Source organism: Saccopteryx leptura, chromosome 11 (genome assembly GCF_036850995.1).
Source record: "Saccopteryx leptura isolate mSacLep1 chromosome 11, mSacLep1_pri_phased_curated, whole genome shotgun sequence".
Classification (NCBI taxonomy): Eukaryota; Metazoa; Chordata; class Mammalia; order Chiroptera; family Emballonuridae; genus Saccopteryx; species Saccopteryx leptura.
The window spans coordinates 40,763,248-40,776,553 of NC_089513.1; the positions used below are offsets into that span (position 1 = coordinate 40,763,248).

A 13,306-nucleotide genomic window follows, 5' to 3' on the forward strand; every position below is an offset into this window, starting at 1 on the left:
GCATTTTTCTAAAGTTGGAAATGAGGAGGCAGTCAGACAGACTCCGCATGGGATCCACCTGGCATGCCCACCAGGGGGCAATGCTCTGCGCATCTGGGGTGTTGCTCTGTTGCAACCAGGGCCATTCTAGCTCCTGAGGCAGAGGCAATGGAGCCCTCCTCAGCGCCCGGGCCAACTTTGCTCCAATGGAGCCTTGGCTGTGGGAGGGTAAGAGAGAGACAGAGAGAAAGGAGGGGGGGGTGGAGAAGCAGATGGGCACTTCTCCTGTGTGCCTTGGCCAGGAATCGAACCCAAGACTCCTATACACCAAGCCGATGCTCTACCATTGAGCCAACCAGCCAGGGCATCCAGGGTTTTTTGACTGAGACTTTAGGGTTTTCTATATACAGTATCATATCATCTGCAAATAATGATAGTTTACTTCTTCTTTTCCAATTTGGATGCCTTTTATTTCTTCTTATTGTCTGATTGCTGTGGCTAGAACTTCCAGAACTATGTTGAACAAGAGTGGTGAAAGGGGGCACCCCTGTCTTGTTCCTGATCTTAAGGGGATTGCTTTGAATTTTTGTCGATTAATTATGATATTGGCTATGGGTTTTTCATAGATGGCCTTTATCATGGTGTGGTATGTTCCCTGTATTCCCATTTTGCTGAGAGTTTTGATCATGAATGGGTGCTGGATTTTATCAAGTGCTTTTTCTGCATCTATTGAAATTCTCATGTGGTTTTTCTCCTTCCTTTTGTTTATCTGATGAATCACACTGATTGATTTACAAATATTGTACCATCCTTGCCTCCCCAGAATAAATCCCACTTGATCATGATTTACGATTTTTTTCATGTATTGCTGGATCTGGTTTGCTAATATTTTGTTGAGGATTTTAGCATCTAAATTCATGAGGGAAATTGGCCTATAATTTTCTTTCTTTGTGTTGCCTTTGCCTGGTTTTGTAATCAGAATAATGCTTGCCTCATAAAAGGAGCTTGGAAGTGTTCCTACCTCTTGAATTTTTTGAAGTAGCTTGAGAACGACAGCAGTTCTTTAAATCTTTGGTAGAATTCACCAGTGAAACCATCTGGCCCAGGGTTTTTGTTTGTTGGGAGTTTTTTGATAACTGTTTCGATCTCATTTGTTGTAATTGGTCTGTTTAGGTTTTCTGATTCTTCCAGATTGATTTTTGAAGGATTATATGTTTCAAGGAATTTGTCAATTTCACCTAGGTTGTTTAATTTTTTGGCATACAGTTAGTTCTTCATAGTATTTTCTAACAATATTTTGTTTTTCTGTTGTGTCAGTTGTTATTTCTCCACTCTCATTTCTAATTTTATTTATTTAAGTCTTCTCTCTTTTTTTCTTGGTGAGTCTGGTTAAAGGTTTATTGATCTTGTTTACCCTTTCAAAGAACCAGCTCTTGGTTTCATTGATCCTCTGCATTGTTTCTTTAGCCTCTATGTCATTTATTTCCACTCTGATCTTTACTATTTCCTCCCTTCTACTACCTCTGGGCTTTACTTGCTGTTCTTTTTCTAGTTCTTTTAGATTCAGGTTACTTGTTTATCTGAGTTTTCAGCTTTTTAAGGTATGCCTATAGTGCTATGAACTTCCCTCTCAGTACTGCTTTTGCTGTGTCCCATATATTTTGAGTTGTTGTCTGCTCATTATCATTTGTTTCTAGGAATTTTTTAATTTCTTCTTTGATCTTATTGTTAACCCATTCGTTATTTAATATCATACTATTTAGTATCGAAGTGTTTGAGTATTTTTCAGTTTTTCTGTTGTGTTTGATTTCTGGTTTCATGCCATTGTGATCAGAGAAAATGCTTGATATGATTTCAATCTTCTCACATTTGTTGAGACCGCTTTTGTGCCCTAACATGTGGTCTATCCTAGAGAATGTACCATAAGCACTTGAAAAGAATGTATATTCTGCTGCTTTAGGGTGAAAGGTTCTGAGATATCAAATTGAGTTGATCTAGTGTGTCCTTTAAGTCCGCTGTTTCTGTTTCTTTGTTAATTTTCTTTCTTGAGGATCGATCTAGTGATGTTAGTGGGGTAATGAAATTCCCTACTATTACAGTATTGCTGTTGACCCCACCCTTTATATCCATCAAAGTCTGCTTTATATATTTAGGTGCTCCTATATTAGGTGTGTAGATATTTATAATGGTTATATCTTCCTGTTGGATTGCTCCCTTTATCATTATGAGGTGACTTTCTTTATCTCTTACTATAGCCCTTGTTTTAAAGTCCATTTTGTCTGATATAAGTATTGCTACCTCAGCTTTTTTTTTTATTTCCATTTGCACGAAATATTTTTTTCCATCTTTTTACCTTCAGACTATGTGCATCTTCTGTTTTAAGGTGTATCTCTTCTAGACAGCATATGTATGGGTTCTGTTTTCTTATGCATGCAGCTATCCTATGTCTTTTGATTGGATCATTTAATCCATTTACATTTAAGGTTATTATTGATATGTAGTTGTTTGTTGCTATTTTATTCTTTAAAGCTGTATTCCTCTTTTGCTATATTCTTTTCCCCCTTTGATCTGTTTACAAGAGACCCTTAATATTTCTTGTAACATTGGTTTGGCTGTAATGAGTTCCTGATTTTTTTTTGTCTAGGAAGCTTTTTATTTCTCCTTCAATTTTAAACAATAGCCTTGCTGGATAAAGTAGTCTTGGTTGTAGGCTCTTGTTCTGCATTACTTTAAATATTTCTTGCCATTCCCCTCTGGCCTTGAGTGTTTCTGTTGAGAAGTCGAATGTCATCCTTATGGGGGCTCCTTTGTAGGTGATAGTCTTTTTTTCTCTAGCAGCTTTTAATATTTTCTCTTTATCTCTTAGCTTTGGTATTTTAATTATGATGTGTCTTGGGATGTGGATTTCTTTGGGTTTCTCTTTAATGAAATTCTCTGTGCTTCTTGAATTTGTGTGACTTTCCTGCATCAGTTTAGGGACGTTTTCAGCTATGATTTGATTGAACAAGTTTCTATTCCTTGTTCTTTCTCTTCTTCTTCAGTAACCCCTATCATGCAGATGTTATTTCTCTTCATGTTGTCACAGAACTCTCTTAGAGTTTCCTCAGACTTTTTGAGTCTCTTTTCTTTTTGCTACTCTGTTTCCGTGCCTTCGTTTATCTTGTCCTCTAACTCGTTGATTTGATCCTCAGCTTCATCCAGCCTATTTTTCTAACAGGTTCCTGTTATGTACTATTCCAACTAGCCTTTGATTAATAAAACTTTAGCTTGCTTGCTCATCTATACTAGCAACACACACCTTGTTCCTAATAGGCTTGGCATATTCTTTTTTGAGAGAAGACTCACTCCTTCCTTTATGGCTAATGACAAAGGCAGAAACCTGTATTTCATTTATCACAGTATCTCTGACATCAAGTAGAGGTCCCATAAAATTTAAGTCAATGCCCTAGAGCACAATAGAGCAATAGTAGGTAAAGATTATTTCATCCCTGGTGTTTAGTACTTGTCTGTTCATTTTTAACCATGACAGCACTGACTTTAATCAAGACCCAAAACACATTAAGAGATTACCTTAAAGATCACACATACTCTCAGAGGGAAGGTTCAATAGAGGTACTTCTTGATGTTAAACAGTTTTCAAAGAAGAAAATATATTGAAAAACATGAAAATGAAAACAGAAACCAAAAGCATTGGCAGAAGCAGAGGAGCTTGATCAAGATTAATAAACCAAGTGTCATATAGCCAATTCTCAACAGATAAAGACAAATTAACAGGAAGAACTAAATTATTTAGACAATTATGACACTGACAGTATGGGAAATCCAAAAATGTTTCTTTTCGATGTTTAAGGAAAGCAAGATATAAAAAAAATGCAGACACTAAAACTGCAAAAGACAACAGCAGAGCTGTCCTTCATAATACATGATCCAAAAATATGATGTGGTGTCGTTTTCATCTGCTTTTGCTCCTTTTGGAAAGTTATAAGGTGTAAGCAAAACAAAGAGTTGAGTAGTGAGTTAACATCTCCCTCAAGGAGTATGTGTGTGATCCAACAGTAAATACATTAGTAGTAATGAAAAATAGCTAATGCTACCAAACAGGAATAAAAGAAATAAAGTATACTACCAGGTTTGGAATTTAGCAAAGAATTAAGAATGATGTCCTATCTGGATTGCAAAATTAAAATGTGTCCTGAGATAACAATGAACACATACCACCAAACAAAAGATTAAAAAAAAAAATGAACATCTTAATAGAATTGTAAATATACTTTGGAAAGATTAACCAAATTAAAATATCAACAATGCTTATAATCACTTTTGAATTACTACAATTTACTAGAGAAAGCAACAGTAAATCCCAAAATATTATACTACAGAAGATAACCACCAACACCATAACAAACCCTATTAACAGAGGAATCTTAAACCAAAGAAACCAAAAAAGCAAGTTATCAAAAAAGAATCACTGTCCCCTCATCCAAAATTCAAGGACACTACAATATAAACACAGGATCCTTTTCAAACTCTCAAAACACAATTATTAAGCAGGCATTCTACCAAATCAAACAGTACAAGGTTTGATTATTTTATTTTCCCAACCAATAAGGCTATTTTATGCTATCAGGACACTGTGCAGAACACCTGAGATTCTTGGAATTTAAAACATATACTCTGATGCTTTGCTAGTCAGCTTTTCTAATCCATCCCTGTCAGGAAAATAGCATATTCCATGTAAGCTCAACTAGACACTTTCTCCCTTGCACTTAAACATAACACTTGATTTATGTGTTGCTTAAAAAAAGTATGTTGTGCTGTATTCATATTAGACTATAGAACTTCTTTTTCACAGTTCTCACCATTACATTCTTTCTCCTTCTCAATCCTTTTTTTTTCTTTTTAAGCAAGCAGGAGAGAAACAGACAAACGGGAAAGGAGAGAGATGAGAAGCATCAACTCATAGTTGCATAATTTTAGTTATTCACTGATTGCTTCTCATTTGTGCCTTGACAGGGGGTGGGGTGGGGTGCTCCAGTTGAGCCAATGACCCCTTGCTCAAGCCAGCAACCTTAGGCTCAAACCAATGACCCTCACTCTCAAAACGGCAACCTTAGGATTTCAAACCTGGAACCTCAGCATCCCAGGTCGAAACTCTATCCATTGCATCACCAATGGTCAGGCTCCTTTTCAATCTCTTTCTAGTCCTCTGGAACAATAATAACCCTAACATATCCATGGTCAATCTCAAACTTGTGTTTAGGCTACTGGTTTTCCTCTTACACCTCATCTTTATTTAAATTATGACAGCTATGTAACACAAGCAGAGTATGTATTGTTAACATTCTTTTTTAATTTTTTTAGTGAGAAAGACAGAGACAGAGAGGAACAGATAGGGACAAATAGGCAGAAGAGAGAAAGGAGAAGCATCAAATCTTCGTGGCGGCACCTTAGCAGTTCATTGATTGTTTTCTCATATGTGCCTTAACAAGGGTTTTCTACAGCAGAGTAAGTGACCCCTTGCTCAAGCCAACGACCTTTGACTCAAGCCAGTAACCTTGGGCTTCAAGCCAGCAACCATGGAGTCATGTCCAAGATCCCACGCTCAAGCCAGTGACCCCATGCTCAAGCTGATGAGCCTGCGCTCAAGTGGACGACCACGGGATTTCGAACCTGTGCCACCTCCTGGTCGGACTGTTAAAAATACAAGATAACTGAGGTAATTTCAAAGATGTTTAACTTCCTTGAAATGATATCTAGATAATGGCAAACTGAATTGAGAATCCAAAACTCCTGACTTATATTTCAATGCTATTTGTTTTTTGTTTAAGATTTTACTTATTGATTTTACAGAGGGGATGGAGGAAGAAGTATCAGCTCATAGTTGCTTCACTTTAGTTGTTCATTGCTTGCTTGTCATATGTGCCTTGACTGGGCAAGCCCAGGGTTTCAAACCAGCAACCTCAGCATTCCAGGATATCACTTTATCCACTGCCCCACTGCTAGCCAGGCAGTGCTATTTTTAAAATAATATGCACCTCTTCTACCAAAAGGGTAGTAAGTCTCAAGACACACAGATCCTATACTTCAAAATGAAAGATGCAGGTAACCTTTTGATGAAGAGCCAAATAAAATATATCTTTTCTAGGTAAGGTATGCCTATCAAGAGATACAACCATTAAAGCTCTCTTATGAAAATATCCATTAAAAACAAAATCCTGGTGTAGCTTTGCTGGTTCTAAGAGAGCACCTACTGAAATGGCAGTTGATGGTAACTGAACTGTGCCAGTTCAATACGCCAATTCTCAGAATACCTACATCACAGTATTTTGTTCAACCTTCTATGAGAAAATTAAGTGAGATTTTAAAGGCCCCCTTTCTTTCTCCTCCCAGGACCAATGGTTCTTAGGTGTGATCTCTAGACCAGCAACAACAGCAGAATCACCTGGTAATTTGTTGTACATGCAAATTCTCAAGCCTCAGCCAGACCTATTATATCATAAATCCTGGGGGTAGGGCCCAGCAATCTGTGTTTTGAACAAACCCGTCAGAGTACTCCACACATGCCAGTTTAAGAACCACTTTCCTAGATGAGCAGTGCTTTGAAACATTAGCATCTGTTTCTCTGCTATGCATACACGTTCTTTACAGTCATTTTAAGAATGTCTTCTTCCTACTGAATTAATCTGATTGCTAAAAAGTGCTCTTAATGACAACTTTTATTTTGCCCTATCCAGTGTTTCATGAGTTTTAGCTCATATAGCACTAGCATAAAGTTTAAATATAAATTGCTCTAATTTAACAGCATTATATGCCATGTTCCACTAATTCTATATCTTCTTAAAATTTTGCTCTAAAACTATCCCTTGCCTTTTTTACAGCTAAATCATACATTTTTCTTTTCTTTTTTTTAAATTTATTTATTTTATTTTTTTAGAGAGGAGAGGGAGAGACAGAGAGAGAGAGAAGAGAAGAGACAGAGAGAGAGAAGGGGGGAGGAGCTGGAAGCATCAACTCCCATATGTACCTTGACCAGGCAAGCCCAGGGTTTTGAACCAGCGACCTCAGCATTTGCAGGTCAACGCTTTATCCACTGCGCCACCACAGGCAATCATACATTTTTCTAATCAGTAATAAGGCTTATTATCTTTTTTCCTTGCACAATAATGCTTTATGGAAGACTGCATTACTTAGAGTTTTTATATTCTATATTTTCTATAAACAAAAATCCTAAATACTTCAGGGTACATGTTCTCTCATCTATATTATGCATCAATCATTCACTAATTCTTTTGCCCAGTTTCTACAGGTTGCACTGTGAAGCTAGTGTCAGCAAGTACTTGTCTTGCATTCCCTTTTCTTTCTTCTATTGTCTGATAATAAATGAAAGTGGGAATTCTAGGAACTGTTAAAAAGAAAGCTAACAAATTCTGTCTTACTCTGCACAGATGCACTCAACTCACATTTCTAAAACAGAAAATACTCAAAAGGAAATAAGGTCGCGATATATGTAACAAATGTGAAGAATCAAGATGTTTGAACTCCAAGGTCAGATGGCTGGCTCTGCAGAATTCTGGATGGTATGGTAAGAAAGGAAAACACTGAGGGCTGGATGGTAATCCGGGACACACAACACACATTTCAAACAAGTCTGTAGCTGCATTTAACAAAGACACATCTGCTTTTTTGAAATCAGAATTTGGCAATTAGTAATCTATTTAAAACCTTTCTCAAATAGAGGGTGAAATGGAAGAATGTCAGTATTTACATTTTAGGAAAGGTATCTAGAAAAAAATTTTAATCAAAATTTTAAAGTGTCTGTATTTAAAATATAAAGTGACAATGAAGAGAACACATACAGCATTTTTTCAGGCAAAAAACCCCAAAGTTACAACTAAAATGTTTGAATTACCAGGATCCACACATGGACAACAATAAGGTTTTCAAATAGACAGATAACCTGTCAGGTCAATGAGAACAGTATACAGCAGGAGCTACTTCGATGGATCGAGACTACGCTGGAGGCAAACCCAAAGGCAGACCTATTTTTTAGTGCCAAATCAGAACGAAAATATTGGAAGGAAATTGTTAGATATAAAAACTGGCCCAATTTAACGGTTTGTCCTTACATCCAGAATGCAAAGAAATGAATATCCTCTAAATCTGTATTATAGAGAAGAAAACCCACAAGGAAAATGATCAGGATCAAAACTTGAGTCTTTAGCAGGTGAAAGCAAACATGGATTATAAAATTATGTGTGAAGGGTATTCAAGTTGTGACTTAATATATATATTGAAAACATTGCTGAAATATTTCCTAGCAACAATAAAGCCTATAACTTCTTTAAACAGTTCTTCAGAGTTCTGTATTCATAAAATACTGTCATCAATCTATTTATATGACCAGCATGGTAGATAGTAGGAAAAGAAAAGCAGCTTTAAATCATGCAACTGTAAGAAATCTGTGCTTTCTCAATTGAACAGAAACACTTCCCCTCAAAATCACAAACTAAGCCTTATACTTCATACTAGCGTGGTAACAATTAGCAATACCAAATGATAATTTACAAATTACCACACAAGAGAACAATTCAACCTTATATTAAGACAGGGTCAGTGATTTTTGCAACTAAACAAAAGACGGCATCCCCATGTATTTGAGTCTAAATTACAGGCCCTTAGAACATTAAAGTTATTAAGAGCTTGAGGGATCAGGGGATGACAAAACGACGATATTTTACTTTTATCAAACATTTGCAACTAATACAGAGAGGCTCTATTCTTGGAACAGGGCCTGTGTATTGGATTCTCTTTTTAATCAAGAGGATATAAGATATGAAGCAATTAGAAAACTTTCAAAATATTTTAAAAAGAAATTATATTGAGTTCATTTAACTTTGCTAGAAAATAAGAAATAGAGGTGCAAGGGAGAGGAAAAAAACAGGTTTGGTACCATCTGTTCTCATTAAGAGAGGTATTATTTTTCACATTTACTCTTACAATTTTTTTTTAAATGCTGTCCATCTACTATTCATCCCTCAGGGAATAATTATATACAGCATTAAAGAAAAAAACCAACCAAACAAACAACCATCCCATACAAACCCAAAGGAAAATTTAAGATTCAGATGTTTATGAAGGAGGAACAGACGGGATACGATCTTTAAGGATAAGCTTTATGATATATATTTTCTAAAAAGGGGATACAATTAGAAGTGCGTAAGCATCTTATCAGCCCTCAGTTAGAACAAAGAGGGACACCCATGACTTGGAGCAATAGTTGTCCATCCCCAAATAATCTATCATCAGGCCAAGCTTTCTGAAACAGGCTTAGGTACAGTTCTCACATTATTTTCTTTCTGAGATAATATTTTCAGATAAATTTTCCACTGGAAAGAAATGAGTATAAGAAGTTTTCTGTTGTTGAGATGAAATGCTGCTGGTTTCAATTCTTTTTAATGTTCTCCCTTTCCAGTTCTCTTCACCCCAATCCAGAAACCCTTCCGTCCAGGGCTCATGTCTTTCCCTTCTCTATTTTAATAAAAACACACCACGTTGATTTTAAGATTCTTGCTATATTTCCATTTGTTTTGCCTCAGCTCCTACATTAATCCAAACAATAAGGGCCTTTAAAACATTCATAAATAACCTGCTGCTGCTGGCACCCAGGAGCCGAGTGCAGCAATGTTATTTAAGCAACAACAAATTTCATAGTTCAAGAGGCACAGTTAAGGAAAAAGGTTGCTCAGGAAATCACTCTTATTTAGCACAAAGATCCTTAAAAACTGCATGAAATCAGTCAAGTAACTATAGAAACCAATTTCTTCAGCTCCATATCACACATCTCACACCTCAATTGTCTTTATTATTGTCTGCTGTCAGATCCTTGATCAGAAATGTGAACAGGCTTGATGATTTATTCAGCAGGGAAAAGAATCTGTAGGTCAAGTGAAAAATTTCACACACACACACACACACACACACACACACACACACACACACCCTACATCTTCAACCTTAGGTACTTTCATTTCCTTCTGTTCTCAGCAGCTCTGGGGGCAACTCCAGTGAGATCCAATATTAAGGCTCAATTAAAATAAGCTCCAATTAGTGGAGCTTTTTTCTCTGGGGCTAGAAAAGTCAGGAAATGGATATTGGGAAATGTAAAAAGTCAGCTACTGAGAGGAGGCTGCAGACATAAATGAACTTATTTGTTGATTTCTACAGTTGCTATGCAGAGGCCTCTGGGAGTAAAAGCTTAACCAGTCTAAGCTATAAACTAAAGCCCCTGCAGCTAAACATGAACTGTGTGAAACAAGGGCTCCATTCCAGAACAGAAAACTGCTGGGCCCAGAAAATTAAAAGCCAGAGGCATTTTCCATTTAAAACTAAATCCCAGTACCGCCTCCCAGCCAAAGAATTATAAGTAGTATCAGATTTACAAAACGAACAATTACCCTGGAAAAATGTAGCCTATTGTATAGTCCCAGATGCTAAATCTCAGAAGTTTCTTTTTTTTCTCTCTTAATCCCACATTATATTCCTCCAAGTGTGCTGCTGTAATTTACAAAGAGCCGTTTCTAGACAGGCCTAAGCCTTGAAAATAAATTTTAAAAAGAGAGCACATCACTCATTGACCTCATTTCAAGTACTGCCCTTGCCTTCAGCAGTTCCTGTCCTTCCCCAAGGCTTCTGCAAATGGTATGCAACAGCAAAATAAACCCTGACCTAATTGCCAGGAGAGGGCTGCCAGCCTCCCCTCACACACAGAGACAAACACGATAACTTGAAAGTCCTACCTCTTTGGCTTTCTGCTTTAATCTCAGCTGTTCTGGATCTTCTTTATTGGAACGACTCTATCAAAGGAAAAGAAAATTTTAATAGAAATTACTAGCATCTAAACACCACAGTTGCCATTAAATATTTAATAAATGACAATTTTCTCTTGTGATTGAAAACCTTAGCTTCAGGGGGAAATGCCTGTATCCAGTCCTGTGCACTCCTCCTTGCCCACCCCTCCCTCTCCTCATCAGGGCCCGCTGCTGCATTCTTGCCCGGAGGAAGCTTATACTGAAAATGATGCTAACAATGTCAGTCAGGCCCAGTTGAGGCATGACGTTGTTCTTGTTGGAACACAAAAACTAAAAAACTAAAAAACAAATGGTACGGATGAAGGAAAAGAGAAGAAGAATTGTTGGCTTAAATGAATGAAAACAATCAACACTGGTTAATCTTTAGATGACACCATTTTGGAAAAAAATATATGGTACTTCAAAAACTATCAAAATCAAGAATCTGACTAGCTCTGAACCAAATCTCCCCCTCTCTCTCTCACTCTCTCTCTGAAAGTATAATTAAAATCAAAAATTTAAACTAGGAAATAAATTCCAATGTTTCCATTAGAAACTGATCTTTGGGTCCACTATAATACTTGAATGTTGTGCACAAGTAAATGTTCAATAAATGTTTAATGAATGTCACTTTCCACAATGATTCAGTTTAACATTCTAAAAATGAACACTCTTACAGGATTGCTAAAAAGAGAGCTACCTTCTACTGTTGTAAAGTACCCAAAATCCACAATTCTTCAGGTTTTCATAGAGGCACGTAGTTCAAATAAGTTTTTGAAAAGTTTTATTAAAGGAGGAGATTTATTAAATATGCTGGCCGCATATGGCTGACACAGGGCAACAGACCCAAATTGTGCAGCCCCCCAAAATAGTCCAAGGGCTGTTTATATACTCCTAATTATACATGGGAGGGGAGAAAATCTGACATCACGGCATAAGTTTATACCTTTTGTTTAGAGATACATACATTAACTACATGCTTTCAGGAGGGGAGAGGTAGTTTCCATAGAGACAGATACCTGTAAATGGTTCATCAGTATAAGATTTTAATTTCATCATTTTCTTTCTGTACCTGGATAGCTATTCACCCTTCCCCCATAGGTATGGGGGAAGATCAGAGAATCCAAGTCTCCTTCCTCTTTTGCATTTACAACACAATGACAAAAACACATACTGGTTTTATGCTAATCACACAAGTACAAAGATCATTTGCCTAGCCCAAACCAATAAAATGTTCTTTAGACTTCCTAAAATACTAATTCTGTAGCTTTTGGCACCTTACAACACTATATGTAATACCACGATGGAACAAAGGGTAAGGAACTTGATCTAACACCATTTGTCTGATGAAAAATATGCCTGGGATAGGTGTATCCTTCCTCTCATCCATCAAAGCTACCTAACTCTGTAATTATATGAATATTCTACAAAATCCAACGTCAGCTCATTAAAGAGAGCTAACAAAATAAATGCTAAAAGTATTTTTCTATTTCACTAAGTTTACCTGATAGGCCTATTAATGTATCAGTAGTTTTGGTAAAGGAAAATACATGAAAGGAACTACTTAAATTTAAGGGTGCCTTCTAATTTTAAACACCTTAGCTACATACCTACCTAAGATTCTATCTACAACTAGTAACTTTTTTCCTTCATTTTGTCCCCAATCTACTAAAACAACTTCACTTCAGCCCAAACCAAGACAAACTCCATTCTTAGTTCACCTATATTATAAGAGAATGAGTATATATATATATATCTATATAAAAATACCTGTGCATATATGTAGATGTATGTGTGTGTGCACATAATTTTTTGCCCCAGTATAAAGTTGGTACACTTGGGTTATCGAGTCTTTGTCAATCAACCAGTATTCACTGATTACTCATAGTACAAATTCTACTCTGTGTACTGCTGTTCTAGGCCTTGTAAAAGTAGAAATAAAAAAAGTCCTGCGTTCAAGTAACTTACATAAATTTTAAGAAAAAATAAATAAAACAATATTATAAAATTTAAAGAAATATGTAAAATATTTATAATGGGAAAACTACTAATAGTGATAAGAGCTATAAAGAAAATAAAATGTGATAAAAAGGAAGAGAGGGGTGGGGCTGGGGTAACGTCTTTAGCTAGGATGAGAGGGAAAACACCTATGGAGTGACATTTGAGCAGAGATCTGAAGAGCAAAAAGGAGGCAGCCATGCAAAGATCTGAGGGAAGAACACTCCAAGCAGAGGGCACAGTAACTGCCAAAACTTCAAATGGGAACAAGCCGGGAATACTTGAAGAAAGAAAGCAAGCCTGTGTCACCGGAACAGAGAAACGTTGAGGGAGATAAGGCTGGAAACCATGCGTTGCCTTAGAGGCCATCATAAGGAGTTGGGGTTTAATTTCAGTAACAAGAATGAGCTACTGAGGGTTTGGAGCATAGGAGTGAGATGCCACTGACACAACTTTCGAAAGATCAGTCTGGCTGCTATATA

General features: G+C 36.7%; 1 protein-coding gene across 3 annotated transcripts in view; it reads right to left on the bottom strand.

Annotated features, from left to right (window-relative positions):
- The window catches only part of TAF4B (TATA-box binding protein associated factor 4b), a 132,435-nt gene that overhangs the window by 31,951 nt on the left and 87,178 nt on the right, over positions 1–13,306 (bottom strand). For all 3 annotated transcript variants that reach the window (XM_066353442.1, XM_066353443.1, XM_066353441.1), the window contains one exon: positions 10,776–10,832. In XM_066353442.1, the coding sequence (XP_066209539.1) occupies positions 10,776–10,832 (57 nt within the window). The remainder of the gene's footprint in view (positions 1–10,775; positions 10,833–13,306) is intronic.